The 25,946-nt window shown below is 40.1% G+C and overlaps 1 protein-coding gene across 6 annotated transcripts in view; it reads left to right on the top strand.

The window, feature by feature from the left end:
• PLEKHA5 (pleckstrin homology domain containing A5) overlaps positions 1-25,946 on the top strand; it is a 234,024-nt gene that overhangs the window by 156,839 nt on the left and 51,239 nt on the right. For 5 of the 6 annotated variants that reach the window (XM_054696409.1, XM_054696408.1, XM_054696410.1 and 2 more), the window contains 4 exons: positions 907-1,022; positions 4,648-5,115; positions 8,987-9,446; positions 12,163-12,246. In XM_054696409.1, the coding sequence (XP_054552384.1) occupies positions 907-1,022; positions 4,648-5,115; positions 8,987-9,446; positions 12,163-12,246 (1,128 nt within the window). Of the gene's footprint in view, positions 1-906; positions 1,023-4,647; positions 5,116-8,986; positions 9,447-12,162; positions 12,247-14,880; positions 15,001-15,783; positions 15,838-25,946 lie in introns of all 6 variants that reach the window. The other variant, XM_054696411.1, reaches the window with a different exon arrangement.

Here is a 25,946-nt window from a genome sequence, read left to right as displayed (position 1 = left end):
CTGTTTCACCATAAAACATAAAGTCTACTTAACGGTTGTCTCCATTGGCCTTCTTCCTCATGAACCCAAAATAAATACATTTTAACTCTGTAAACTCAAAAGAAAGCTCACGAAAAATACCATCGTGAATCACTTATAAACCTTTTATGTTTAGGTAGAGATGTCTATACATATTAGACAAAATACTGCAACAGCAGCACCTTTTAAGGACTAAAGGAATTGCTAACACATGCTACCATGTGTACTTTGCAATTTGTTGCTGGTACTGCCAGAATGTTCTTGAAAAAAGAGGTTGAAATTGATGTGGATATTGTTCATGGAACAGGCACAGGCTGCTGCTTCACTTCTTAACCTCTTTTCCTTCCCCTGTACCTTTTGGTTTTAATTTTGAAAGAAAAATGGTGAAGGTAGAATAAAAGTTAATATTTCTCTATTTTTTAAGATTGAGTTATCTTTTTCTTTTCTCTTAAAGATTTATTTATTTATGCATACAAGAGCTGGGGTGTAGGCCAGAGGTGTGGGGATGGGGTTGGTGAGAGGATTCACCAGGGATAGAGTGGGGAGCCAACAGGCAGACTAACTGAAATATACTACTGGGGGAGCAGTAGGCGAGACAGGAGAGGTCTGCTGCACCATGTGGGTCACCTCCCTGTCCGGGGATCGAACTCATGCTGCAGTGGCTCCTGATAGCTTCATTGTGCTGAGACTTAACCCCTTGCACCACCAGGGAGGCTCTAAGTTATCTTTTTCTTAAGTCATTCATTCTCATATCCGTATATATAAGGCAAGTTGGCTTTATTTGAAAGTTGATAGTGGTGATTTATGTAGGGAGCCACTTAACTTTCTTTCTTTTCCTCCTACAGATCCTGTATTTTTATTTAAAGTGATCGTGTCCTTTTCAATCAGGCAGCCCACCCAAATATGCGGACCTATTATTTCTGCACCGATACAGGAAAGGAAATGGAATTGTGGATGAAAGCCATGTTAGATGCTGCCCTTGTACAGACAGAACCTGTGAAAAGGTACAGGCTTGTAGGGGAAACAGTGGTGATTTCCACCTACATTTTATTCCATGCCTTGCAGGGATGTCATTATCATAGCACATATCATTTTAGTAGTCATTATATGAAATCATTTTCCCTCAGAGAGCACAAATTAATTCATGTTCTATATTAAATTAATGCACCTTTGGTTAGTTTGAGACCCACCTACATCTTTACCCTACCTTTCCTCTTCACTCATTTTCACCTATGAGTATACCGGGGTGAATCCAGAATCCTAAAATTCAAACTGAATGTTCTTTCTTCTTACAGAATTACCTTTAATTTCCGGTAAGTACATTTTTTTTGATTGTTGTCTTAAACCTACACAAGACTGTATTTCTTAAGGTCCTAAATTTTAGAGGAAAGTTTATACTTATGAAGTAATTTCATTGTGTTTTATATTATAATGTTGTAATTTTTTTTTCAAGAATTATTTATTTATGCATACAAGAGCTAGGGTATAGGCCAGAGATGCGGAGGGGTGAGGGGATTTACCAGAGACAGAGTGAGAAAAGAACAGGCAGACTGACTGAAATACACTGCTAAGGGGAGCAGCGGGCGAGACAGGAGAGGTCTGCCTCCCCATGTGGGTTGCTCCCTGGCTGGCTGGGGATTGAACTTGTGCTGCAGAGGCTGCGGATTGCTTCATGGTGCGGTGCTTAATCCCTTGCACCACCAGGGAGGCCTTATGTTGTAATTTTTTTGAAGCTTAGTAAGTTGCAATAGAAAATGTTGATGAGTTTCATTTCTTCAGCATTTCTGGGTTCACTCTGATTGTTTTGTAATAAAGATTTTCAGAAAATAGTTCATCAAGCATTTAGATTTCTAAGTATATCTACTTTTTTGGTGGATCCTATCTCCTCTCTTTTGAAACACCCACACTCAGAGTCCTTGGTAATATAATATATAAATATGTACTGTTAAAATTAATCTGTTATTTTCCTTCTGTTTGAACATATGAATCATTTTAATATTCAACTATATTAAGAACTAGTGAGAGGAAATCTGTTTCTAAGACTATGTAAATAGCAGCTGAATGATACTCTTTAAAAAAATTATTTTCCTATAATGGGAAGAGAGAGCTGTGATACAACTAAATTTTTTTTCAGTCAATGACAACTGAGTATGTATCTTATATAGGAAGATGCTAAGTGGCAGGTTTGGGCATTTTCCCCTCTTTTCAAGTCTGAATCAGCTAAACCAAAGAGCTAAGGGACACTCTAGAGAGGAAAGGAAGATGCCCAGGCTTGAACTCAGGGGCCCTAATTTTAAGAAAGAGTACCCTCATATATATTCTAGGTTAGGGGCCAATAAGAGGCAAATCCACTTTTGAAATTCCATGTGTAAAAAAAGACCTGAGTGGGCATAAAGATGAGCACTGATAACTAGGGGAAATGTGTAGGTGAAAACAATTGAGACTCTTATATATTCTATCTACAGAGTCAAAAATTCCAGAGAGTAGTTTAGAATAACAGAAGACAATATAGTAACTAAAATATGTAATTTCCAGATTTTTTCAGTGTTGTATATTATACTTATTTTAGAATTTCAACTTCCATTTTCTTGTAAGTTTCATTTTAAAAAAGAGTAATTACTCATAATTTAAGGTGATTAAAAATGACAATCCATTTTTTGGTTTCACTTCTGGCAACCTATTACTTAGATGATTTTGTACCCATAACAATTTTTAGCCGGTTGTATTAATGTAATTTGCTCAGTTTTCCCAGGAATTACTGAAATCCACTTACCCTGGTGGTGTTCGCCATTATATGGTAGAAATTAACTCTTGTTAGCTCTTGACATTTTTTCCTGTCCTATTAGCTTTAATTATTCAAATAAAATGTACCTAGTTGTTATGATAATGAATATAGGAGCTTTTGTTTCCTTGGTTTTAAGGTAATAGGCTCTGTTTCCTGTATGGCCAGAATACTTAGAAATATTTATCAGGGCATGTCACCTAAGAGATAAGACATCGTTTTTACCCAGAGAGCTCATTTCTTCTTTAAATTTATACACTTTAACCTGTGAATTTCAATGTCATAGTCCCTTAGTGTGGGAGCACTGATGACATTAAAAAACACAAGCACAGTTTATAGCCGCTGAGTAATTTTCATCTCCAAGCCCATTCTTTTCATTTTTTGTTTTTCCATGTATCCTCTGCAATAACTAACATGTCACTTTCTCTAATTAGATCACAAGTTCCACATTATTTATATTATCCTGGCATACATTTCTGAATCAGTTTTGTTCCATTTAGAGAAAAGTCATCATGTGTCTTTGGAATGACAGGTCTTTGGAAAGCATAGAGAGAATAAAAAGCAGCACAGTTCTAATTTAAAATAATAGCTTCAGATAAAACTAGAAGTAACTAAGTTTAAAATATCTTTTCGTATATTTGATAGTCAATGTCAATTTTAGTATATGTGCTGCAGAAGCAAACATGATACTCAGTGTCAAAACCACCACCCCTGCTGAACTTAACAAGGACTAATGGGTGTTTAGTGTAAATCTTCACGACTTACTCAAAGGAACATCACTTCATAGCCCTGTCCTAGTGTCTAATATTAATACTGCCCCACACCTAAATGTAGAGATAGTCCATAACTTTACTCCAAGAAAAATAGCCCCATTTCTTTTCAATTTTTTCCTCACTGATCATACTCCCAGCTCTTACGATGTAGCCGTCTCTGTGTGGCTTACGTAATTTCTACACATCACTAAGTTGGCATTGGGGCCTCACCTAGGGTCCTCTTGCAGCCTTCCGTAGTGAAACGTGGAAGGTTGGCAGATCCCGCAAGGCTCCCAGGGATGCATGATCTTGACAGTTTCATGCAGGTTTAGACTCAGCTTGATCTTGTCAGAGCCTAGAAGTGATTTGTCTCAGAAAAGCTGGTTCTCATCAAAAGTCCTCGATATTGAAGCTGGGATGGTGAGCACTGAAACTGTTGGATACCCAGGCATGCCCTGTGAGCCAGTGGAGTTGGTTCTGCTCTGGAATTACTTGGTGAGATGGAATGATACTGGCAGTCAATTTGGTGGCCACCAGTGACTTGCTGGTCTGGCCCTCACCTCAGTCCAATGAGCTTGTGCAACAGTTACCCCATTTACTGCAGAGGAGGTCGAGGCACTTGGAAATAGAGGCCATGCTGCAGGTTACCTCTGAGAACTTGAACCCAGGCTCAGGCATCAACCATAGGGTTCAGATCTCGAGGGCCCCACACTCCTTTCCTGGCCATGCTGCTTATCTCTAGTGACTGGTGCTGATCACACTGTGTGATCTTGTGGTTTCACTGTCAGAGGATGGTCTTACTTATTTCCACATTTCTAATGGTGGTGTACATGTCACTTTGAATCCTCCAGTACTTCATATACTGTATATTTTGTTTTCTTCCCCTCCGCCCCCTTCCCCTTTTCTATTCCTACATTTTGGTGTTGTGCTTGAGTTTTCATACCACAACCCTGGATCTGTGCAGACTTGTTCTCTGGGCCCTCTTAGGTCCTTGGTAAAGTCAAAGGTAATTTTTCACTTTTCCAAGATTGAATCCGGGAAAGAACATGTGTATTAATTCCTCTGATATACTATGATCTCCTTCTCTAATTTCAGAGTGGACAAGGTTACCTCTGAAAATGCACCAGCTAAAGAAATCAATAACATCCCCAACCATAGAGTACTAATTAGACCAGAGGTCCAGAACAACCAGAAAAACAAGGAAATGAGCAAAAATGAAGAAAAGAAGGCACTAGAGGCCGAAAAATACGGGTTTCAGAAGGATGGTCAAGATAGACCTTTAACAAAAATTAATAGCGTGAAGTTGAACTCTCTGCCATCTGAATATGACGGTGGCTCCACATGCCCAGCGCCGGCTGGACACTACAGGCCTGTCCACATGAACAGTTCAGAAAACAAGACAGTCAACATCAGCCTGGCAGATCTTCGAGGCGGCATTCACTCCAGTGCAGGCCCTGTCCACGCAGAGGCTGACCGGGTCATACAGCGAACGAACTCCATGCAGCAGCTGGAACAGTGGATTAAAATCCAGAAGGGCAGGGGCCTTGAGGAAGAAACCAGGGGGTAAGTGTCTTGTCTCGATGGCTCATGAGCCAAGTGTCTCCATGGGGTGTTGGTGGGGATTGGTTCCAGAGATGCACACTTGTTTGGTCATCAAACCTTATGTGACAAGGAGTCTTCCACCCTGGTCCAGCCCAAGGGGAAGAAACTGAGCTTATGGGTAGAGACAGTGCTTGTCTGGGAGGCCTGTCTCCACCCCTTTTTTCCCTATCTTTTCCCAGCCTCCACCCCTGTGTAATCCTGTCCTCACACTCCCTGCCCTGTAGGGACTTGGAGCCACACCAAGAGGCAGAGGCGGGTCCTCTGTGGACATGCTGGAGAAAGGCTTGTGATCTCTAGTTCTCAGCCTCGTTCCTCATCTCTCTCAAACTCACGCTATACATGACTCATGATAGTTACCCATTCTCGCATCTATTCATTCATGCGCCTGCTCGTCCTGTCATATATTTATTGTGTAACTACTATATGCTAATTGTGGGGCCAGAAGGTAAAATTATGAGAAGAGAAAGTCCATACTTCTCATAGAGCCTCGTTCTTCTCTAATAGAGGAGAGTTAAATAAGCAAATGCAATGTGTTGACAGATCCAACAAGGAGCAGCAAGTGCTGTTTGTCCCATTGCAGGGACCAGCAGTGCCCTCCAATAGTTCAGGCAGTCTTAGTGGAGGAAGAGATCTGCAGTCTGAGAGATGGGTCTAGAGAACAGGAAAAAGAATCCAAAGACATGCAGCACGGCTCAGAGGTGACTGCTGTGATGAGGGATGAGAAGCTGGTAGTGTGCAGACCAGTGTTTTATGAAAACCATTCTGGCCATGGAATCCAGAGAATTAAGTGGCAAAGCTCAATAGTTATTGGAGAAATTGAAGTGGAGGAAGAGGGGTGCATTCAAGATACAGTCAGCCAAACTAGTTGGTTGTCCAACTGTGCTTGATTGCCACTAGTCTCTCAGTATTAGCTTGAGATATTGGGGGAGATGATGAAGGACGCCCTGACTTTTGGCCTGATTATCAAAGGGGTACCTTTCACTGCATACACAAGATTTGGGAGGACAAGAAGGGTAAGGGGCTTAACTCTGAGGTGATTGTAGTCTGCATTTCCAAAGAGAGAGCTGGACACAGCTAAGGAATTGGACGTCATCATTACATGAAAGTACTTAAAGGTAAGGAGGAAAGTAGGTGAAATAAAGACTCAGAGGAAAAACCAGCGTACCCTTGCCCTAAAGGAGGAGAAAGGATGGGCGGTGTGGGCATGAACTGCAAAGGAGACCAGAAATAAAGGCAAGAGGACATGGAAGGAAAAGCCCTTGAGTGGGTGAGAAAAAGGCAGGACTGTGGTCAAAAAAAATTGTTTGGAAGTGTCTTCATACGCAGGTGTACGTAGAGGTAAACTGAACAGTCATAGTCACTCTTACTTCACAGAAGTAGAAACCCAGACAACAGTGACGCCAGTACTGCTTTGATGGCAAGAAAAGTCATTTCTGTGACGAGGCTTCGTTTAATTGGGAAGCTTCTGGGATGTGGCAGAGTTCTCGCCCTGGCTCAGCGGCCACTTGCATGGTGTGACAAGCAGCCGTGGTGGATGGCGCCTAAGCCCGGTGAAGGAGCGTGCAGTGTTTATTTCTTAAGCTTGCACTTGAAAGTAAATCACATTTTGCTTCATTTGAATTTCTTTGAGGAAAGAAAACCACTGAAGGGAACTGTGCTTTCTGAAAAACAAGTCTCAAAATGCTAGAAAGCAAGTTGGATAAACATAAACTTGCTGATAGTAACCTAACTTCCCATTCAACTTCCCCAAAAGTGGTTCCAGAGATGGCAGAAGAGCCTGTTAAACTTCCTGATCAGTAACTGGTCAAGCTGAGTAGAACAGGAGCCCACTGTTCATGACCATGTGGTGCTGCAACTCCAGTAAACACCTGTGCAACGGGGGTGAGCTCACACATTACGAATGCTTCAGAGCACTAACAGAGGTGTTCGGTGGAATTAGATTTTCTAAACTGGAACTTAAACATTAGCTTAAGCAGTTTATGTGTGTGTGTTTTAGATTGAGAATGTATGTCCCTTCCCTATATGGGTTTAAGCGGTTTGTTTTTGTTTTCTTTTTCACTTATTTCCAAACAGGGTATGAAGTTACCATTATTTATATTTTATTTATATTTTATTTATATCACCTCTATAATATAGGTGAGTGTCTAATCCTGAATCTTTTGCATAGGAACAACTCTGTGATAGTTCTGAAGTTAGGAATGACCATGGAAGCCCAGGATACTGGGGTGAATTGCCCCAGTGCCAGTGCAGAGCTGCCTGGATGGTATTAAGTTCCCTGGCTCACACACTTCCTCAGCAGATGGCTGAGTGGTTACAGATTCTGGGTTCTTTCCAGCTTCTGGTTTCTGTGTTAAGAGAGAAGGTGGGCGTAGGAAGGGAGATCAAGCAGAGAAAAGGTATTAAGAGTCCCAGATCAGTAACTTCACATCAAGTCAAAACCTCCTGATCCATGTGATCATCAACATCTTTGACATTTTAACACCCAATAGGAGGTGACAAAATGTTGTGTAATTAGGCATGCATAATGAAAAATATGCTCTATGGTGAAAATAAAGCAAGTAGGAGAAAGGTGTTGACTGAACATTGAAAGAAGTCAAGAGACCCCATTAATGGGGTCCCATCGCTCCCACGTTTGGTCCACTGAACTACACTTGATATTTAGAATACAAAATGCTAACATTTTGGATAAGGATACATAATGGGATATTGCTAAACATATAAACTTAGGCCAGTGGAGGTCTCTATAGCATAAATGAATGCTTATAATTTATTGCCTTTTTGTATCGATTTCATTATAGTTATTATTATTGAAAGTGTTACTGTGTTTGCATTTATAATCTGAATCATAACTATATGTATCTCTGAAGATAATAGGGAAGCAAAAATGCTAGCTTTATTTAGAATTTTTATTTGACTTCTTAAAATCCTTTTCACATAATGTAGCTAGCCTAGCCACAAAGGTACTAATGTACCTCTTCCCACAAATAGTCATGCATCTGAAGGAAATGAAAGAACCTATCATTTAACACCTGCAGAGACTGAAGCCTTGCCCTCTGTGGCACACTCGGCAGCTGACTCCTGCCCATACTTGTCAACTGTCCCCGCTGACCTAGTGAGATTTATGGAATGAGATTCTAGAAGTTTACTTACATAAAATCACAAACAAGCTATGGAGACAGACTTGAGATTCCATCTTAAATGTCCTTACTGCTAAAAGAAATACAGTATTCTTCATACTTTTTTTTAAAGATTTATTTATTTATACATATAAGAACTGGTGTATAGGCCAAAGGTGCAGGAGATGAGAGGATTCACCAGAGACATAGTGGGGAGCAGAATAGGCAGATACACTGAAATACACTGCTGAGGGGAGCAACGGGTGAGACAGGCGAGGTCTGCTGCGCCATGTGGGTCAGCTCCCTGAACAGGGATCAAATTCTTGTCGCAGTGGCTAACTTGATGGCGCTGAGACTTTAACACCTGCCCCACTAGGGAGGCCCCAATATTCTTCATATTTTAAACCACACTATATTTTGTGTGGATTTGGAATTTAGTGTCAGCCACTTAGATATGGTTTGCTGCATGAATCCATACAGTTGAATTTCTTTCTTTTTCTTTTTTCTTTTTTATGGTTTGTACCATCCAGTTGAGTTTCATAAAAGGATGAAAATCTGCTCATTAATTTACACCTCATGTTAATAATTGGATCTCATAAAATAAGAGTTCTGGTATATATGTTTTACTCAACAGACGAAAAAGAATGTACTCTTAGAATCAGGAAAGTAACTCCTCTCTGCTTCAGTTTTACAAGTCCATTTTTCTTCCCTTTTAGAGTCATTTCTTACCAAACATTACCAAGGAACATGCCCAGCCACCGAGCCCAGCCTGTGGCCCGCTACCCTGAAGGTTACAGGACACTCCCTAGAAACAGCAAGACCCGGCCCGAAAGCATCTGCAGCGTGACCCCATCCACCCAGGACAGAGCGCCGGGGGCGGAGGACAAGCGGCGGTCCATGCGCGGGGACACCATGTGGCAGCTCTACGAGTGGCAGCAGCGACAGTTTTATAACAAGCAGAGCACCCTTCCTCGACACGGGACCTTAACCAGTCCCAAAACCATGGTCAATATTTCCGACCAGACCATGCACTCCATTCCCACCTCCCCTTCCCACGGCTCCATCGCCGCCTACCAGGGCTACTCACCCCAGCGGACATACAGGTCGGAAGTGTCCTCCCCGATTCAGAGAGGAGACGTGACGATAGACCGCAGACTCAGGGCACACCCCTCCAAGGTAACCACAGCCCCTCCGTGTCTACTTTGCTCTGTGCAATGAGCCTTTTGTTTCTAGCACGCCCATCTTTTTCTCCCAAGATGAGAGACAAGAAAATGGGGAGAAGATGGTAAACACGGCAGCGTTCTTCTTGTTTTAAAAATTGAAGGAAGGCGACTCCAAGGGTCAGTGTCCCACATGTAAAACCTAAGTTTGTGCCACTTTCTCTTGGGAGCACAGAACCTCAGAGCAGACAGTCCTGCTCCTCCTCTGCTCGATGGTGCATCTCATTAGCTTTCCCTGCAGGTGAAGGCCACGTGCCTTTGCATAGGCTCTTCACAACATGCCATCTGACAATTGCCCTCTTCTGGCACACCTGCAGTCTGGCCTCAGGCTCTGCTCTTCGCTAAGATAAAAGTGCCCATGTCATCCCCTAACCAGCTGACTCTACAACATATTGAAACATTCAAGCATCTCCGTAGCTGCACCAATTAATATTCGAATGACAGTGTTGCCTGGTGGAGATTGCTTTCTAAAAATTAACCTGAAAGTAGAGATCACATTTCAATTTGTCTCTTATGTTGGCTTCAGCATCACTTCAAAAATTATCTGAAGTGAATTCAATGAGCACTTTGCATCAATGAGCAATAGTTTTTATCAGTTGACCAGTTCCCTAATGTCTTATCCTAGAACTAGAATTCAAAGGAATTTTTCTGGCTTTTTCTTTTCTTTTTCTTTCTTTCTTTTTTTTTTTTTAAAGATTTTATTTATTTATTTATTTATTTATTTATTTATACAAGCACTGGGTAGAGTCAGAGCGCGGAAGGGTGAGAGAATTCACCAGAGCCAGAGTTGGGAGCAGAGCAGGCAGCAGGACCAAGCTACGCTGCTGAGGGGAGCAGCGGGCGGCAGGAGAGGTCTGCGCGCCATGTGGGACCCTCCTCCAGTGGCCGGGGAGCAGCCGGGGATCGAACTGGCGCCGCAGAGGCTGCGGGCAGCTTTGCAACCCAGCACTCAACTGCTGCAGGCCCGGCTTTTTCTTTTCAATTCTAAATTACTGCTTGCCTTACACCATTTTAAAATGGAACTTTTCTTACCCTTCTGACAGGCTGAAGCCTTCATTTGCATTATTGCATAAAGCATGTGCTTGATAGTTCCGTAAAGAAGCATTCAGTAGTGATTAATAGGTTCATCAGTAGTTTGTTTCGGAGGACGCTTTACTTCGCCTCACTGAAAAAGGGCTCACCTTGAGCGCCATTGTAATAAAATTCAATGTTCTGTCACTTTATATATCCAAAGATTTAAATCACATTTGATAAAAATGAAGACAGTAGTCAAGAGAAATCTGATCCAATACAGCTTATTTGTGTGTGATTGAAAAGTGACTGAATTACATAGTCTCATAGTTTTTAATATGTTTCATATTCTTGACCAAAATTTCTCACCTGTTTCAACAACTAAGAAATATGTGTGCTCTAACCAGCTCGTCAACTGACTGTCTCTTCCTCTTCCTCCTCCCAAAACTGTTTTCCAACTTGGTGCTTTTTATTTTTATTTATTTATTTATTTTTGCTATGTTTTCCTTTTTCTCTTTTCTTTTTTTAGTATGTCTTTATTTAGTAGAAGAGCTGGGATGTAGGCCAGAGGTACGTACGGGGTAAAGGGAAAGTAAGAGGATTCACCAGAGACAGAGTGGGGAGCAGACCAGGGGGATTGACTGAAATACACTGCTGAAGGGAGTAGAGGGGAGACAGAAGAGGTCTGCTGCACCATGTGGGTCAGCTCCCTGGCTGGGATTGACTCAGGCCATAGGGATGATAGTGCTGAGACTTAACCCCTAGGCCTCCAGGGAAGCCCAAGATACCATTTCATTTGAAAAACAAATGACAAACTATAGTTGTCGAGACTTGGTATCGGACAGTGTTTTCTCAAAGTGAAAATGTGAGTCTGTCACTTCATGACAACATTTGAACTTTGAAGCAAAAATTAGAATATTGGAGCTCTTATGTCCGCCCCTGCGTGGGTCCCAGCTCCCCAGTACTTCCACATTGGGGGTGGTGTTAACAAATGTGAGTTACTGATAGTGTGTACTGAAATGCATCAATGCAGCACACGTGTGCATAAGTCACAGTTCTGACATTTTCCAGTAATGTTGATATTACAGAAGTCACTTGAAGTGCAGCTAGACCAAGGTTAATGCGACAGAGTATGAGTCACTGATTGGGTTCAGATGCCACTAACCTTTAAAAGAGCAACACACATCAGGCTTCTGTGTGGTATCAAAGAAGAATCTCTGCTGTTACAAAAAAAAAAAAAAAAAACTATTCAAACTCTCCTCCCTTTCCTCATCACACATATTGAGTGGAGATTTCCATACACACTTCCACTTAGCACTTTCCACTAAGATGGACCATCACAACAGAATGAAACCAGAAGCAAATGTGAGAATCCAGCAGACGTGAGGTTTTCCAAACTGTCAGACAATGCCACGCTAGTCACTAAATTTCCTCTTTAAGAATGTAAAGGAGTCATGAGACCAGAGAGCTTGAGAACACTGAGCTAAACTGTGGATTCACTCTGCTCACCAGCAGTGTCAAGAGAGTTTAGTAGTACCTATTTATAAGCACTAATGGCTGTTTTAATGGTATTTTATAATATGAATTAAAGATTTCTCATCACTGATGTTGACAAGACTGAGACTTCACCACAGAATTCATGTTATGCCTTTATTTCCTAGCATGTCTATGTGCCTGAAAGACGGTCAATGCCAGCCGGCCTGACTTTACAGTCTGTTAGTCCCCAGACCCTCCAAGGCAAGACAGTGAGTATGGCTCCTTCTTTACCAGCTGCTCTCCCTGCACCTGATAGCATGTATCTGACTTAGCTTTCAAGTCAGGGAGGCACCTCCCAAAGAAAAACCATTACTGCTTTTGTAGAAGAGACACCATGAGAATTTGGAATCGCATAGCCATTTCAGTGTCTCAATGCATATATCTGGTTGTCTGACTATAGGATTGTATTTTCAAGGTGTATTGTCTAACCTGAGTGGGTTTCTTTACTTTGCTGTTAACTCCCTCATCCTTTGAATAAGTGGATCAGATCCAGCAAGCAAGCGTGTGTAGTCAAACTACAGGCCTACCAAGAAGTTTCTCATGTGGGTTTTTATATAGATTAATTTAGAGAGTCAAACAAGCTGGTTTTTCTATTTATGCAGAAAAGACTAAAAATACTAGGTTCAGCCAATATTTGTCCTTCCTTACCTTTTTCATTGTCAGTGTCACGTTCAAATCACAAAGGAATTAAATTACCAGAACACTATTTCTCTTCATTTTAAAGAGAAAGGAGTACTTTGCATTATCTTATTTTAATCCATCCTTTACCAGGGAAACTATGCTTTAGTATCAGTAGGTAGTGTCCATTTTACTGAAGATGTGATTTGAGAACCTTAATATCAGTTCTCTATTTAAAATTCTCTTCTTGCAGTAATCAAAACAATTTGTTCCTATGTGTGTTTTGCAGACATTCCTTTATTTCTTCTTTCATCTCTTACAAACTTAGATTTAAGAAAATATTTCTGGGCATTAAACAACTTGCGATTTATTGATTAAGTGTTATATAGACATTGCTTGACTAAAACTAAAAAACTTTTCAGTGTTGGAATTTTGAATTACTTCTAGGTCTGACAAACAGGTAATCATAAGACAATACTAAATGTTGTATTATAAAATTTTGTACTTGCTCCCTCTAGTGGATATTTGGGTAAAATGTACTTAACCACCTCTCCTACTTTTGGTGGTAGTCAAATGTGCCTCATTATTTCACCTCAAAATGTACAGGTCTAGTAAACTTCCTAGAACCTTCTATCCCTTTTAAAAACTATTTTTTTAACTCCATAAATAATAAATGGGAGTTTTAAGAGTTCTCCTTTTAGGTTTCTGTCAAATACCATTCTGAGTTGTAGGCTATCCTAATTTCTGACTCCACCCTACCTTTCTTTCTGGCAATACCTCAAGAGCTTAATGTGATCCTAAAACATGAACTGCTCTGCCCTCAGTAGGTCAGAGGGTTACCCAGCCTGACAGCAGAAGCTAATTTTTGCCATGCTATTTCTCCTATAAAGTCTCTCACACACATTCTTTGACGGTTTAATATAAAAGACCAGTGTCTGATGTATATAGTCAGTTTCACCTAAAGGATGCAGTTGTAAGTGTGGTTTACTATGGACATCTTATCTCATATTGAAGGCAATGATCTCAATAGAACTTCAAGTAACAATTAAAAATTCTTTCCAGCCCTTAAAAATTGTATAAAAACAAAGCAACAGGCAGTGAGCAAGAGAGCGCTAGGGAGGTGTTGTGGTGGAGGCAAAACAAATCAGCCTCAAGGGCACGTTCCAGTCTAGAAGCTTGAAGAGCAGGGCAGCCCTTACTGAGGAGCAGCTCCCTCTGGCCTGTCTGCAGCCTTGAATCATAGCAGGGTCCAGAGAAGCACCAGTGGTGTTTTATGGCCTGTAAAACTGCCTGTGACCATACTTTACTGCGTTTCTAGCAAAGAAAAATATATCAGATTGGCCTGTTGAGGAATTTCCCCTGCCTTTGAAAATGTGTTTCCCTTAGCGATCATAGTAACTGGTCAGGAAACAAAAGGCTCTCTCTTCTCCCCCCAGAGTGAGGAACGATGTGAACTTTCTGTGTATTCAATACAGTTGCTCCTTAAAAAATAACAACTCATCTCTCGGTCATATACAATATCCCAGGGAAGCACCATCAGTGGCATTTAAAAGTACAAGTGAGCAGCTCTTGTCCCCAAACTGCCCATCTGTATCTATGCATGTCTCTCTCTCTCTCTCTCTCTCTCTCTCTCTCTCTCTCTCTCTCCCTCCCCCCCCTCCTCCTTTCTTTCTCCTTTTGGTAATAAACCTGTCCTTTTAAAATGTTAAAAATAAAGTAAAAGTAGAACCGGGAAGCAATGAATAGGCCCCAGGCTCTGAGCTCCCTAATTTGAAGAAGTTGTCCATGAACTTGAGTCCTCTCTACCTACCTTCTGTCCCCTGACAGCGCGGGGCTTGCAGGTGTTGTTCCCTTGCTGTAGAAGTCTTAGGTGTCATATTTAAGCATCTCTTTTAATCATCTTTTCAGTAGGGTTTAGGGACAAACCTTTACAGTGGTGTGTTGCATTGTGCTTTTTAGACTTAACTTTTGAATACCCACTCGCAAGTTCTGAGAACATGCTGTGGTATGCTGTGGTTTTGCAGTGTCCTTAAAGTAACAGTGTTCCTTCTGTCTCCCTAGATGTCTTTGCATTTATATAGACCTATCAGCATAGTGCTTGAGCACTGTGCTTGATGTCAACAATAAGAGCAAACTTGCCAAGACATCTTGGTTTAATATCTGTCACTTAAGACAACAATTAATCTGTTTTCCACTGTTTGGATTCTTAAATTGCACTGCTTCAGCCAGAGGAGCTTACACTGCTGCTGATAAAGCTGAGACGGCAGCAGGCTGAGCTGAGTAGTATCCGGGAGCACACCTTAGCGCAGCTCATGCAGCTGAAACTTGAGGCCCACAGCCCAAAGGTCAGCTATGAAGACGCTTGTCTGTGTGTATGCCATTAATTTTCAGCCACTCATTAATGCGTCCAGTTGGTGTCATTAGTGCTGAGCATGCCCCATACTATCCCTGCCGGAGCCCTGATTGCCTACTGACCCTTTGAGAATTCACTGGTTTACTCAGGCTGGACAGAAGATACAGGGATGATGCATTTCCTCTTAGCCTCCCACTCACCCACTTGGGGTTGTGAGGAAGGAAATGCATGCAATTTCTCACCAATCGCTGTAAATTCCACATCTGGTAAAACAGACACTGCAAAATCCTATAATTGCCAGTAAAGTAATACGTTGAAAATTGATTATAGTTTTAAAATTAATGACGTTTTCAACATCTAGTTTGCAGATATTTCTTTTGTCCTTGATTAAAAGAAGGAACATGTAAACATTTCTCAAAGGGTTTAATGGCCTCTCGTATATGGGAAAACTCAGTCATACTTTATTGCAGAACAGAATGAACGTGTAAAGCTTCTACTAACATGAAACTGCTAAAGCCATTTGAAGGGATTTTTTTTTTTTTTGCTTAATATTCCAGCTTATTTGCATGTCTATTTAATTTCTTACAAAGCTAAGTTTAATTTTGCAATAATTTGACACATCATTTGTACCCCTTTGCAGGGAGCATGTGTGTGAGAGTTGTCATGTACTGTAACATAAAAACTTGGGTGAACTACCTGTTTTTCTTATTCTAAAATGACCTTTTCATGAATTCTGCACCCTCTCTCTATCCCATTGTTTCTTGATGCCTACTAGAATGAAATTCTTTCACATCATCTTCAAAGGAACACCATATATTTGGATCATCAGGTGGGATTTGTGGAATTTTCTTACTTAATACCTAGTACAACCTTTAGATATAGGACAGTTTTTCAGGCCATTCAGATTTTTCAGTCATTTTGAATTAGTTTGATGGTTATAAGTGACAGACTAAGAAATACCCAAGGGGGGATGTGGGGAGGAGGTCTCAGGAACAGCATAATAGCAGGTGGAAGAGCAGTTGTGGAGGTGAGAGGTTGGGTGCAAAGGCTGAGTCAGCTGCAACTCCCCTATGTTTTTTCTTATCCCAAGGAAACTCCTCCCTGTTAAGGCTCATCTAAGCTTGGAGTTGACCTAATGAAGGAAACTGTCCCCACAATGCAAATGCCTTGTTAGGAGGTCAATGTGTAGACCCAGTGGCTGTCCCCAAGATGAAATGTGCCACGGGCATCTTTTTTAACAGTGCCCCTGTTCCCTGTTCCCCCTCTCCTCCTAGGGGTGGGTCCTTCCTCAGCTCTAGTCCTAGTGGTGCCAGTGAGTGTGGTTGATTAAGGTGAATGTTAAAAATTTGTGAGCAGGAACTGACATGCCCATATTTTAGTTCTGATGAAATTCTTAAACATAGAATTTTTCCCATGAATGTGCTATTTTTATGCAAATTAATTTTTATATATCAGTTGTAATGTTCAAACTTAAATATTTTATCAAATGAAAAAGATTACTGTGGAAAATGCTGTAAGACAAATGTTTACATATTTATATTTGCTGCTTGTAACAGGATAATGTAGTACTTTAAATTAGTTACGTTTAAAGAGGGATTTTTGCATTAGGACAACCCTTTAAAAGATGGCAAGTCACTTTTATTTTAATCTTGAAAAGAAATATACACTTGTCAACATATAATTCATTTTCCCACAAAATGTTTTCATCATGATTTTGCTTGTTGCAAGGCTTTAGAAGTCAGCATTTCCTGAATCAAATTCATATCTTCTCTCCAGAGACTGCTGCTGTTGACATGTGACCATGTCAACATGAAAGCTATCTAGTAAAAACACGTTAGCCAATAAAATAGTGACATAGTTTTCCCACAATTCCATACTGCCACGGAGCTTCTGAGATTGCATGGGGAACAGCTTTCTTACAAGCTCCTTTGTCAGTAGCTCAAAAAGCAATGAGATATTACAAAAGTTGGACTTAAGTGATTTTAAGTGTGAATCTGAAATTATGCAGAATTTCTGGGAATAAACCTAGTTTATTGTGGTTTATTACACTCCTCAATAAATCATGATGGGCATGGAAGACATAGAACTTTAGAAAATCTTACGAAAGAACAGGTAACTGTCAGAAATACCACACTTTGTGAAGATGCTTCTCGCCAGCTGCCTTGCTCGTGCCCACAGATCCTGCCAACGGAACGGGCTGTGACTCCCTCACACACACATGTGCTGATGGGTCTGTCCCACTGCTGTACGCCAATGGTTCCACAGGTGACTTCCAGAATATCCCAACTTCTTAACGATCCTCTAGTCTCTTGATCTGGCAGCAGAGTTTCTAGAAAGTCACCTTTTTTTAATTTGCGTTCTCAAAAAATGTGATATTATTCCAATTTTTAAATTTTGTGACAATGACAATTACAGAATTCGCCTGTTTTCAATGTATATGTACCTTGTAATTAGACTATTTCTGATGTCAAAAATTGGGGCCATTTTTAGATAATAATTAGATATGGTGTCAAAACATGGTGGGAACTTTGTCTAGAAATTCAAGTATGCCAATCTATAATACACATAACATACATATATCCTTGAGGTTTCCTAAAGAAAAATCTCTCTTTAAATAAATCAGAATTTTTTGTGGTTTCAAATAATTGCATTTATGATAAATGAAATATTTACTTTTGAACTACCCTATATTTTATTTCCATAGTTCGATTATTAAGCTATATTTTAAATTGTTCATAAGTTTAAATTGTAAAATGAGATTTTTTTATTTGAATTTTATTTCATGACATTTTTAATGTCAATTTTTCAGTAAGTTTAAAGCTCAAACATTTCCAGCTTTTAATCTTGTTACTGCCAGTAACCTAGATTAGATTACCAGGTCTGTTGTGTTCATAGGCATGATTGGTTGCCTGGGTTTATCAATTGAATTAATTAATTTTATATAACTAAAATGGGAAGGTAGATTTTAAAAACTTAAAGTCAGAGGAAAAGGCTCTGGTCTTTTTTTTTTTTTTTTACCATATATCACAATAAATGTGAATGTGTACTGGTTGATACTTTCAATACTTATTTTGCTTGCTCAAATAAATCATCCTAATAGCCTAAGGCCAGCAACCAAATACAGTCCCGCTCCGTGTCACATACCACAGTTGTCAAAAGAAAATTTTTAATTGATTTAAATTCTCTTAATACCTTTCATTGTTCATGAAAAATTGAACCTAAGGGTAGCCTCTGAGTTGCTTCAGAGGCAAATTCATTTCTTTTTATTTTTTACCATACTACTTAAAACAAGAAAATGCCTTATCTGAAATTCTAAAGATTTACATATTACGCAGTCCATTCAAAAATCATGACTTCTGGTGCCTACAGCAAAATAATTTGATTTCTTAGTGTCACCATTATGAGAGTGAATTGTGTAGTCATTTTATAAAATAACAAAAGCTAGACTGATTATATAGTAGGGATTTCTTCTGCTTTTTGTTTCAATTTTGAAGCACACTATTACGGTCTGTTTATGCTTTTTTTCCTAATTAGTAAACCATTCAAAGTCAACATTTATTAAGGCAGACCTGGGTTTATCATTTCTGAGAGTTTTAAGACAAGATAGTCCCAAAGTATTGCCTGTGGACATACAATAATCCTAGCGGATATCTTATATACCTCTTACAGGTTCTCTGCAGAAAATGAACTAATACATTGTGTCAATAGCTCATTTCTTCTTACTCAGTTTACTTACTTATCACTGAATATTAGAGAAAGTTTTGATTGAAAATCAAAAACTGAAAGTTTTTGAACTTGCAACCTAAAACATAGCTGCAGAGTGGATTGGACATTTATTAGCTCTTTCCTTATTTACTCCTCTGTTGAACAGAATATAGAAAAGAGAGGAGGAGAAAACAGCAGTAAAATCTTCAGTGACTCTGACTTGCCAGAGAAGTAAATTCAAGAGTATTAGCTATTACGGTGTTATCTTCCCCTCTCAAGAATAGTGTCCTATTGCAGTTCTTTGAAAAGAGAGTATCTTAATGCATTCTGTTCTCTTTTCAGAACAGAGTAGGTTAAGTATGAGTTTTGAACAACATGGCCCTGCTGAAAAACTTTTTGATGATTAAAACTTCCAGATGTTTCCATAGAACCAATTGTAAACCATTTGTGTAAAATTGCAGTAACAGGTTCCCATGAAGCTTAGTGTAGTCAGCCTTCTGGATTTCACTCTAAGACACAAACAGGGCATACTGGTTGTTTTGGTTCCTGAACCCTTAGCTAGCTAATAAGTGTTGTTAAATCCCAAACCAGACCACGGAAGACTGTATTTAGCAGAGCAGTAAACTTACAAACTGGACTAACAGGATCAGACACCCTCAGTCTACATTAAAGAAAACATCTCTGAGGAACTATGTTAAGGCAGCCAGGCTGGTATCTGAGGGACATGAATTTCTTCTTCAGCAAGGCTAGCCCTGGGAGTGGGGACTTCATCTTGTCACACAGCTTCTTCCCAATATGTAGTTGTTGATCCAGCAACAGAATGAAGTTGGGATTGTAGCAGCTAGGCCAGGAGCTAGAGAGGAACTAGTAACAAAAGCTAGAGCTTTGGTGATCAGTCATGAAGGGAAGATTAATAGAATTGGGGAAACTGGAACTTGATCCCGTCCCTATTTTAGTTCTTCCCTCCATTTGTTGCTTTCTTCCTCATTTGCTTTTTCTCTAACTTTCCCTAATAGTGATTGAAGAAGTGTTATGAGGGAATTTAGATGATGTCCCCTTTTCCTTCTTCCTGAGACCTGCCTGCCGGCTCTCCATGTAGGCAGTGATGACAGAAGATGAGATGAGAAGAACTAAGGGATAAGTAGGTAGGTAGGGATGAACAGAGGCTCTTGAGACTTAGAGCAGTGCTTCCCAGTCTTTTGTAGGCATGCCGCCCCCTTGTGGGCAAACTGAGCACATACCAAGCCTCTTCCCCTTCATGCCCCCCCCCCCCCATTATACCACGTCAGTCTTAGCCACCTCCTGTGAGAAGACTGCTACAAAAATGGCTTTGGTCTTCCACAAGTTCGAGTTTTATTTTCACTGGCGCTGCAGCAGGTTGTTTGTTTGTTTGCATCTTTTAAATTAAAATCGTACTCTAATATTAAATGTGATTTCACAGACTGCTCTTAAAATTATGAGTCTGCCTTTACCCTTCTCCCTTCAAAAGTCATTGTGTTTAATTGCATCAGAAACATCTGTGTGAGAATGGAAAGGAGGGACATAGTTCTATCAACTACAATTCAGCTCGGGGTTGCCTATTCCCAGTGTGCTCAGAAGTCCTTTGTAAAAAGAATCTGCCTCTGCTACAGTAATTTAATGAAATTCATTTGCTTTTACCCAGCTGGAGCTGTCTCCCCCCAGCTAGAACATACTTAAGTCATTTCTAAATATAGCTTCAGATAGAATATTCTTTAATACCAGATGTCTAAAGGAACTTACCCTCAAATTCTCATTGAAAAGCTAGAGGTTTCCCATGACAAGCCAGTTTGCCATCCTACAGTAAAAGAAAAATACAGCTGAGGCATCTCTGTGGTGTTCTTGTTTGCATGAAAATGTTTAAGGTTTGTAAGAATCAATAGCTAAACCTCTCATATTATTAGTGCATTTTAAATGCTTATAGGGAGGATTAAAAAATTATTTTTGTTTAATGCTTCAAAAACATCTTAAAGAATAAACCAAACTCTCTAACATACAAATGTTTTATGGTAGCATTCAGATTTTATGATGCAATTCTTTTTATAAAAGTATTTCATGAACTCTGTGCTAAAAGTACTACTGACTTGTGGAAGAATTCTGGGTTTCTGTCATGGACTGCTGTGGACCTTTCTCACCAGTGTGTTTTCTATATCCTTTCAAGAAACCACAAAGAAAAAACTATGCAGACAGGAACTCTGACCACTTTTAAACATAAGTATGCCATGGAAAATGCAAAAAAGGAACAATTAACTGGGTGTATATAATTGGTACTGAAACCATTCAAGGTAAAAATCCAAGAGTACTTTTTTGCAGTTTGTTCTTTGTGTTCTTGAAAGACAGCTTCCCTATAAGGGAAGAAATGCTAACAAGATGATTGAAAAGATTCTTGATGGCTTTCATTGTTCATGTCAATTCAGCAACTTCATTCTATTGAACTATAAAGCAAGATCCCATTTTCACTAATATTTCAAGGGGTCCTGGAGCTTCTATTTTAGGGATGATTGAGAGTTAGAAGAAGTAATGTTTCTGGGGCGCTATAGAATAGGCATTTGGAAAAAAGCAAACTAAGGAAACTGGAAGATTGAAAGTCTGGTATTTAACACTTAACTAACCCAAACTAGTTACATGGTGCAGAATTTCTGTTTTCTTATGCCAGGCTATTAAAAACCAATCCTGTTTCTTATGTCTCTCACACCCTACTTTCTTTCCCTCCCTCTGAATATTTCATCATAAAAGTGGGGAGAGGTGAGTGAAACTCAGAAAATTCTCAAGCAGCATATGAGATTGCAATGACAAGACTCTAAGAAACTTAAATGGACAATGGGTAAATTAGAATTTAGAATGTGCAAAGGCTTAATATATGTGTGTCAGTACTCTGACCTGTTGGCCTGTGTAGTGCTTATACATTATTACCATGATTCTCATGTTTGTCCTAGAAAGCAGAGCCTGTAGTGTGGGCTTCCCTGGTGTCAGCTTGTTAGTAGGATATTTACTTGGGAAAGTAATACTGTAGGGTCAGAGGGGAAATTTTACCCAACCCCTCTAGGTTCTTCTTGGGCTGGTCAAATAATACAGCAGCATCAAACAGATTAGCAGGAGAAAAACAGTCAAGTTCAAAACAAATGTACAGGAAATCTATATGGAAGGTGAGGATTCTGCTTTGGGAGGAAGCAAGGAGTTTGAAGATCTATATCCTGAGATAAGGAATGGACTAATGCCCTGGTACTTCATTGAGAGAAGGTGGGGGTGGGGATGTCTTCCCAAGTTGAACAGATCACATGTTCTAGTGATTAGATGTTTGCCCTGCTGAATATAGAGATAGTTTCCCTCTGATAGCTTATTTCTGGATGGTAAAACACAACAAAAATAACTCTGAGACTTTGTGAAGGTGATAGTAGTAAACTGGAGTGATAGGGTGTTGACACTAAAGCTCTGGTGGAGGACAAGTGAATCCTGTGCCGTGTTGACGTGTAAAGTGACTTGTAAACAAGTGCAAATATATAAAATGTTTGAAGGCAAGAAAGGTTATTTCTGGAGATAATCCTAAATCTGGTTAATAATCCCAATTTTATTCTTCATACCACATTGACCTCAGCTCAAAATAGTCCTCATGCCATAATGGCAGGTCTTTAGGAGACCTGTTCTGAGCACCTTCAATACCAAGGTGTCAATATAGGAGTGAAGAGAGAGCTGGGAGAGAGAGAATGTGTTGTCAGCTGTCACAGACAGCTCAGGCCTCATCTGAGCAATGCTTATTGAGAAATGAATAGAAATATGGCAGAATCACTCAACCAAACAGCAGAAAAGAAAAGAGTTTGTCATGACTCATCTTCCATTAACAGAGGGTTGGCCCTTGAAGCTAGTTCTCTAGTCATGCAAGGTCATGCAAACTTTTGTCCCATGTACAAAGTGACTGACCAGAAAACTAAAGGCAAAAATGGTTTGAAGTCTTGGTCTCCTTCCACCTCACTAATGTAGCAAATAGTTGTTGAATACCACGTCATCCATGAGGGAGCCCATGGAAGGAGGGCCTCTAGTTTTTTGCTTACACCTAGAACTTGAAGTGCTTTAAACCCCAAAGAGAAAATAGGAAGGTGAAACCCAGTCTCTTTCTCCACCTCTGGCTGGGACAGCCTGAGATCAGGTTCTCACAGTCAAATCGCTTGGTGGATGGAAAGAAAAGCAAACAGCCACTAAGAGGGCCCATGGTGTGACAGTCATTGGCATCTTGCCTGCTGCTCCCCCGTGCTGGGGATGAGATTGCCCAAATTTATAAAAGTGGTAGCATTAAACCTCCTGGAATTGAACTATACTCTAAAATTTTGCCCATCACTAGCACATATTAGTTAATAATAACTTAAAAGTAGAGTTAAAGGTACTCTTAACTGAAAAATGGGAAATTTGTGAGATAATATTGAACAAGCTGAGCAGTTTTTTTAAAGCATTGATGTTATACTTGCATGGGGTTTAGTCAATATAATTTGAGGCCACTGTGACCTCACTAAGTTCCTCATTACTGTTTATGCACCAAATCTGAAAGCACGTGCCAAATTATGTCTTTCAACTATCTCAGGAAATTTCACAAATTCCCTGTTTCCTGCAAAATAAGGTGCCTTCTGGGTTTGTCACTCAAGCCCTCACTCCCCACACTCCACTGTGAGCCACTCCTCCCCTGCATGCCCATCCCTCCAGCCAGTGATTCACTGTTTCTCAGATACTTTAGACACATGCCATTCTCTGCTTAGTGCACCTGTCCAGTGCCCATCCACGCCAACAGCTTATGTAGTGCTTTACAGTTTACAAATTGCTGTCATATGGGTTATCCCTGGTGCTTCTGTACATAGGCTCACAGCATGTGAGTCAGAAATTCTAACAGGTTACACGACTTACCCCCAATCGCAAGGCTGGATTGAATATTTGTATTCATGAATTTTCTTTCCTTTAAATACACACGTGCATGCACACACACACACGCATATATATAATTTCCTTCATAGATTAGTTTTGTTTCAGGTTGCTGATCTTTATAACCTGAGGAACATCAGCTCCTGGTTAGGTACTAGTTGTTTTCCTAGCTAACAGACAGGTAAATGAAAACAAAATTTCCCCAGTCCTCCTAAAAGGCTTAATATTTATACCATTCTATTTTGTATTTACAAGTCAAATCTTTTTTTTTTTTTTTTTTTTAAGATTTATTCATACGAGAACTGGGGTACAGGCCAAAGGTGCAGGAGGTGAGAGGATTCACCAGAGGAAAAGTAGGGTGCAGAGCAAGCAGATCTACTGAAATACACTGCTGCGGGGAGCAGCGAGCGAGACAGGAGAGGTCTGCTGCACCATGTGGGTTGACTCTCTGGCTGGGGATCAAACTTGCTGCAGTGGCTAGCAATAGCTTGATAGCGCTGTCTTTAACCTCTGTGCCACCAAGGAGGCCCAAAAGTCAATCTTTTGTAGTGCAGTTGTTATAGTTTTTTTTTCCTTCTTACTTAAATTTTTTTATAAAGTTCATTCAGCAAAGATTTATGGAGCTCAGTGTAAGACCAGTATTACAAAGTAGACTCCTTTAAATGATTTTCAAAGCCCAGGAAGGAAATAAAGTTGAGCATAAATGCCAAAAAACATTTTTAGGATTGACCTAAGGGTGTTATTATGTAGCTAAAACAAGCTGATGAATCTTTGTGTTGGTTTTTTTTTCCCCTAAAGATTTATTATTTATTTATTTATTTAAGGATTTATTAATTTATTTATATAAGCACTGGGTACAGTCAGAAGTACGGGGGCGGGGGGGGTGAGAGAATTCACCAGAGCCAGAGCGGGGAGCAGAGCAGGCAGAAGGACCGAAGTACACTGCTGAGGGGAGCAGCGGGAGGCAGGAGAGGTCTGCGCGCCATGTGGGACCCTCCTCCAGTGGCCGGGGAGCAGCTGGGGATCGAACCGGCACTGCAGAGGCTGCAGGCAGCTTCGCAACCCAGCGCTCAACTGCTGCGCCACTGGGGAGGCCCCAAGCTGATGAATCTTTGAATTCATGGTAATAATTCTGCTGCTTGATGCCAATAATAACTCAATTAGAATACAGTTATTATTATTATTAAAACCCAGATTCTTGTGTCTAGAAAGAATCTTAGTTTTGATTTAAACTCACATATACTTTAGAGTAGATTTAGCCATAACAAGAATAAGTGTCTTTTACTAACAGGGATGTGAGGTTTCCCCTTTTGGAATGTTCTGTACTTTAAAATGATGACAAAGCATTATCACAAATGGATTTGAGTTTTTTAAATATTCAGTATTTCTGTTGCCCGTGAGCGCCAGGAATACAGATGGCAGCAGCGTTAGACAAGAAAGGGTCATCAAACAAGGAAAACATATTAAGCCACTAAGGTAAAAATCAGATCTGTCGAATTTGTCCTATAGCCAAGAGAATTTTAATTTCAAAAAATACTTAAAAGACACTCAGATGAAAAGAGGTGACCGGGCCTTCCAAGTCAGCTTCCAGGGAAACCACAGGCCTCTGTTCCAAAATGGCAGCTCTAAAAACTGAGCAGTTTAAGCGAGGTTGTGAGTCTAGAGATTGATTACCTTCCCTTTGTTCTGCTGCGTCCAGGGATTTTTCACATTTCCACCATGTTTCAAAAATGGGTCTCATCTTAAATTTTTTTCCTGAAGCCTATACTCACTGCATCAACCCATTTAGAAATGTTTTCCTTTTAAAGGAATGTCAAATACAATTCACTTCTGTGTTGTCCTAATTTGTTGTTGTTGTTGTTGTTTAAATCTACCTTTCTCTGCGAAAAGGGGTTGGGAGGGATGAGGCATGGTATATAGACTTCCTACATCTTTTAAACTACCATTGATTCTACTGAATAAATTACAATACTTTCCCAAAGCTTTACTTTTAGGAAAAGCATACAGCAGGGGTGATTTATTCACCCTGCTTTAAAATTTCAAAAGTAATAGACCTCCATACTTCGGCTCATCTGTTGTAAAGAGACTTATTTACATCTTTCTATTAAAAAAGTCACTTCAGATTTCCCAGATTCCTATTAAACAATGAGAAGTTTCAATAGGTAGTCATACCCTTCAATCTCAGGTCCTTGGACTTCAAGCAGAATCTCAAGTGAGCTGGAAGGCATTTACATTGTCAAGAGCTAAATGACCAGCTTCTAAAGATCCTGGCATTCCTCAAAGCTTCGCCCTGGGCATGTCCAATTCTTT

The sequence above is a fragment of the Talpa occidentalis genome, unplaced genomic scaffold (assembly GCF_014898055.3).
Source record: "Talpa occidentalis isolate TD23 unplaced genomic scaffold, MPIMG_talOcc4v2.1 talOcc4.16, whole genome shotgun sequence".
NCBI classification, from domain to species: domain Eukaryota; kingdom Metazoa; phylum Chordata; class Mammalia; order Eulipotyphla; family Talpidae; genus Talpa; species Talpa occidentalis.
The sequence above is the reverse complement of the archived record's forward strand: the minus strand, read 5'-3'. Positions and strand labels throughout refer to the sequence as shown.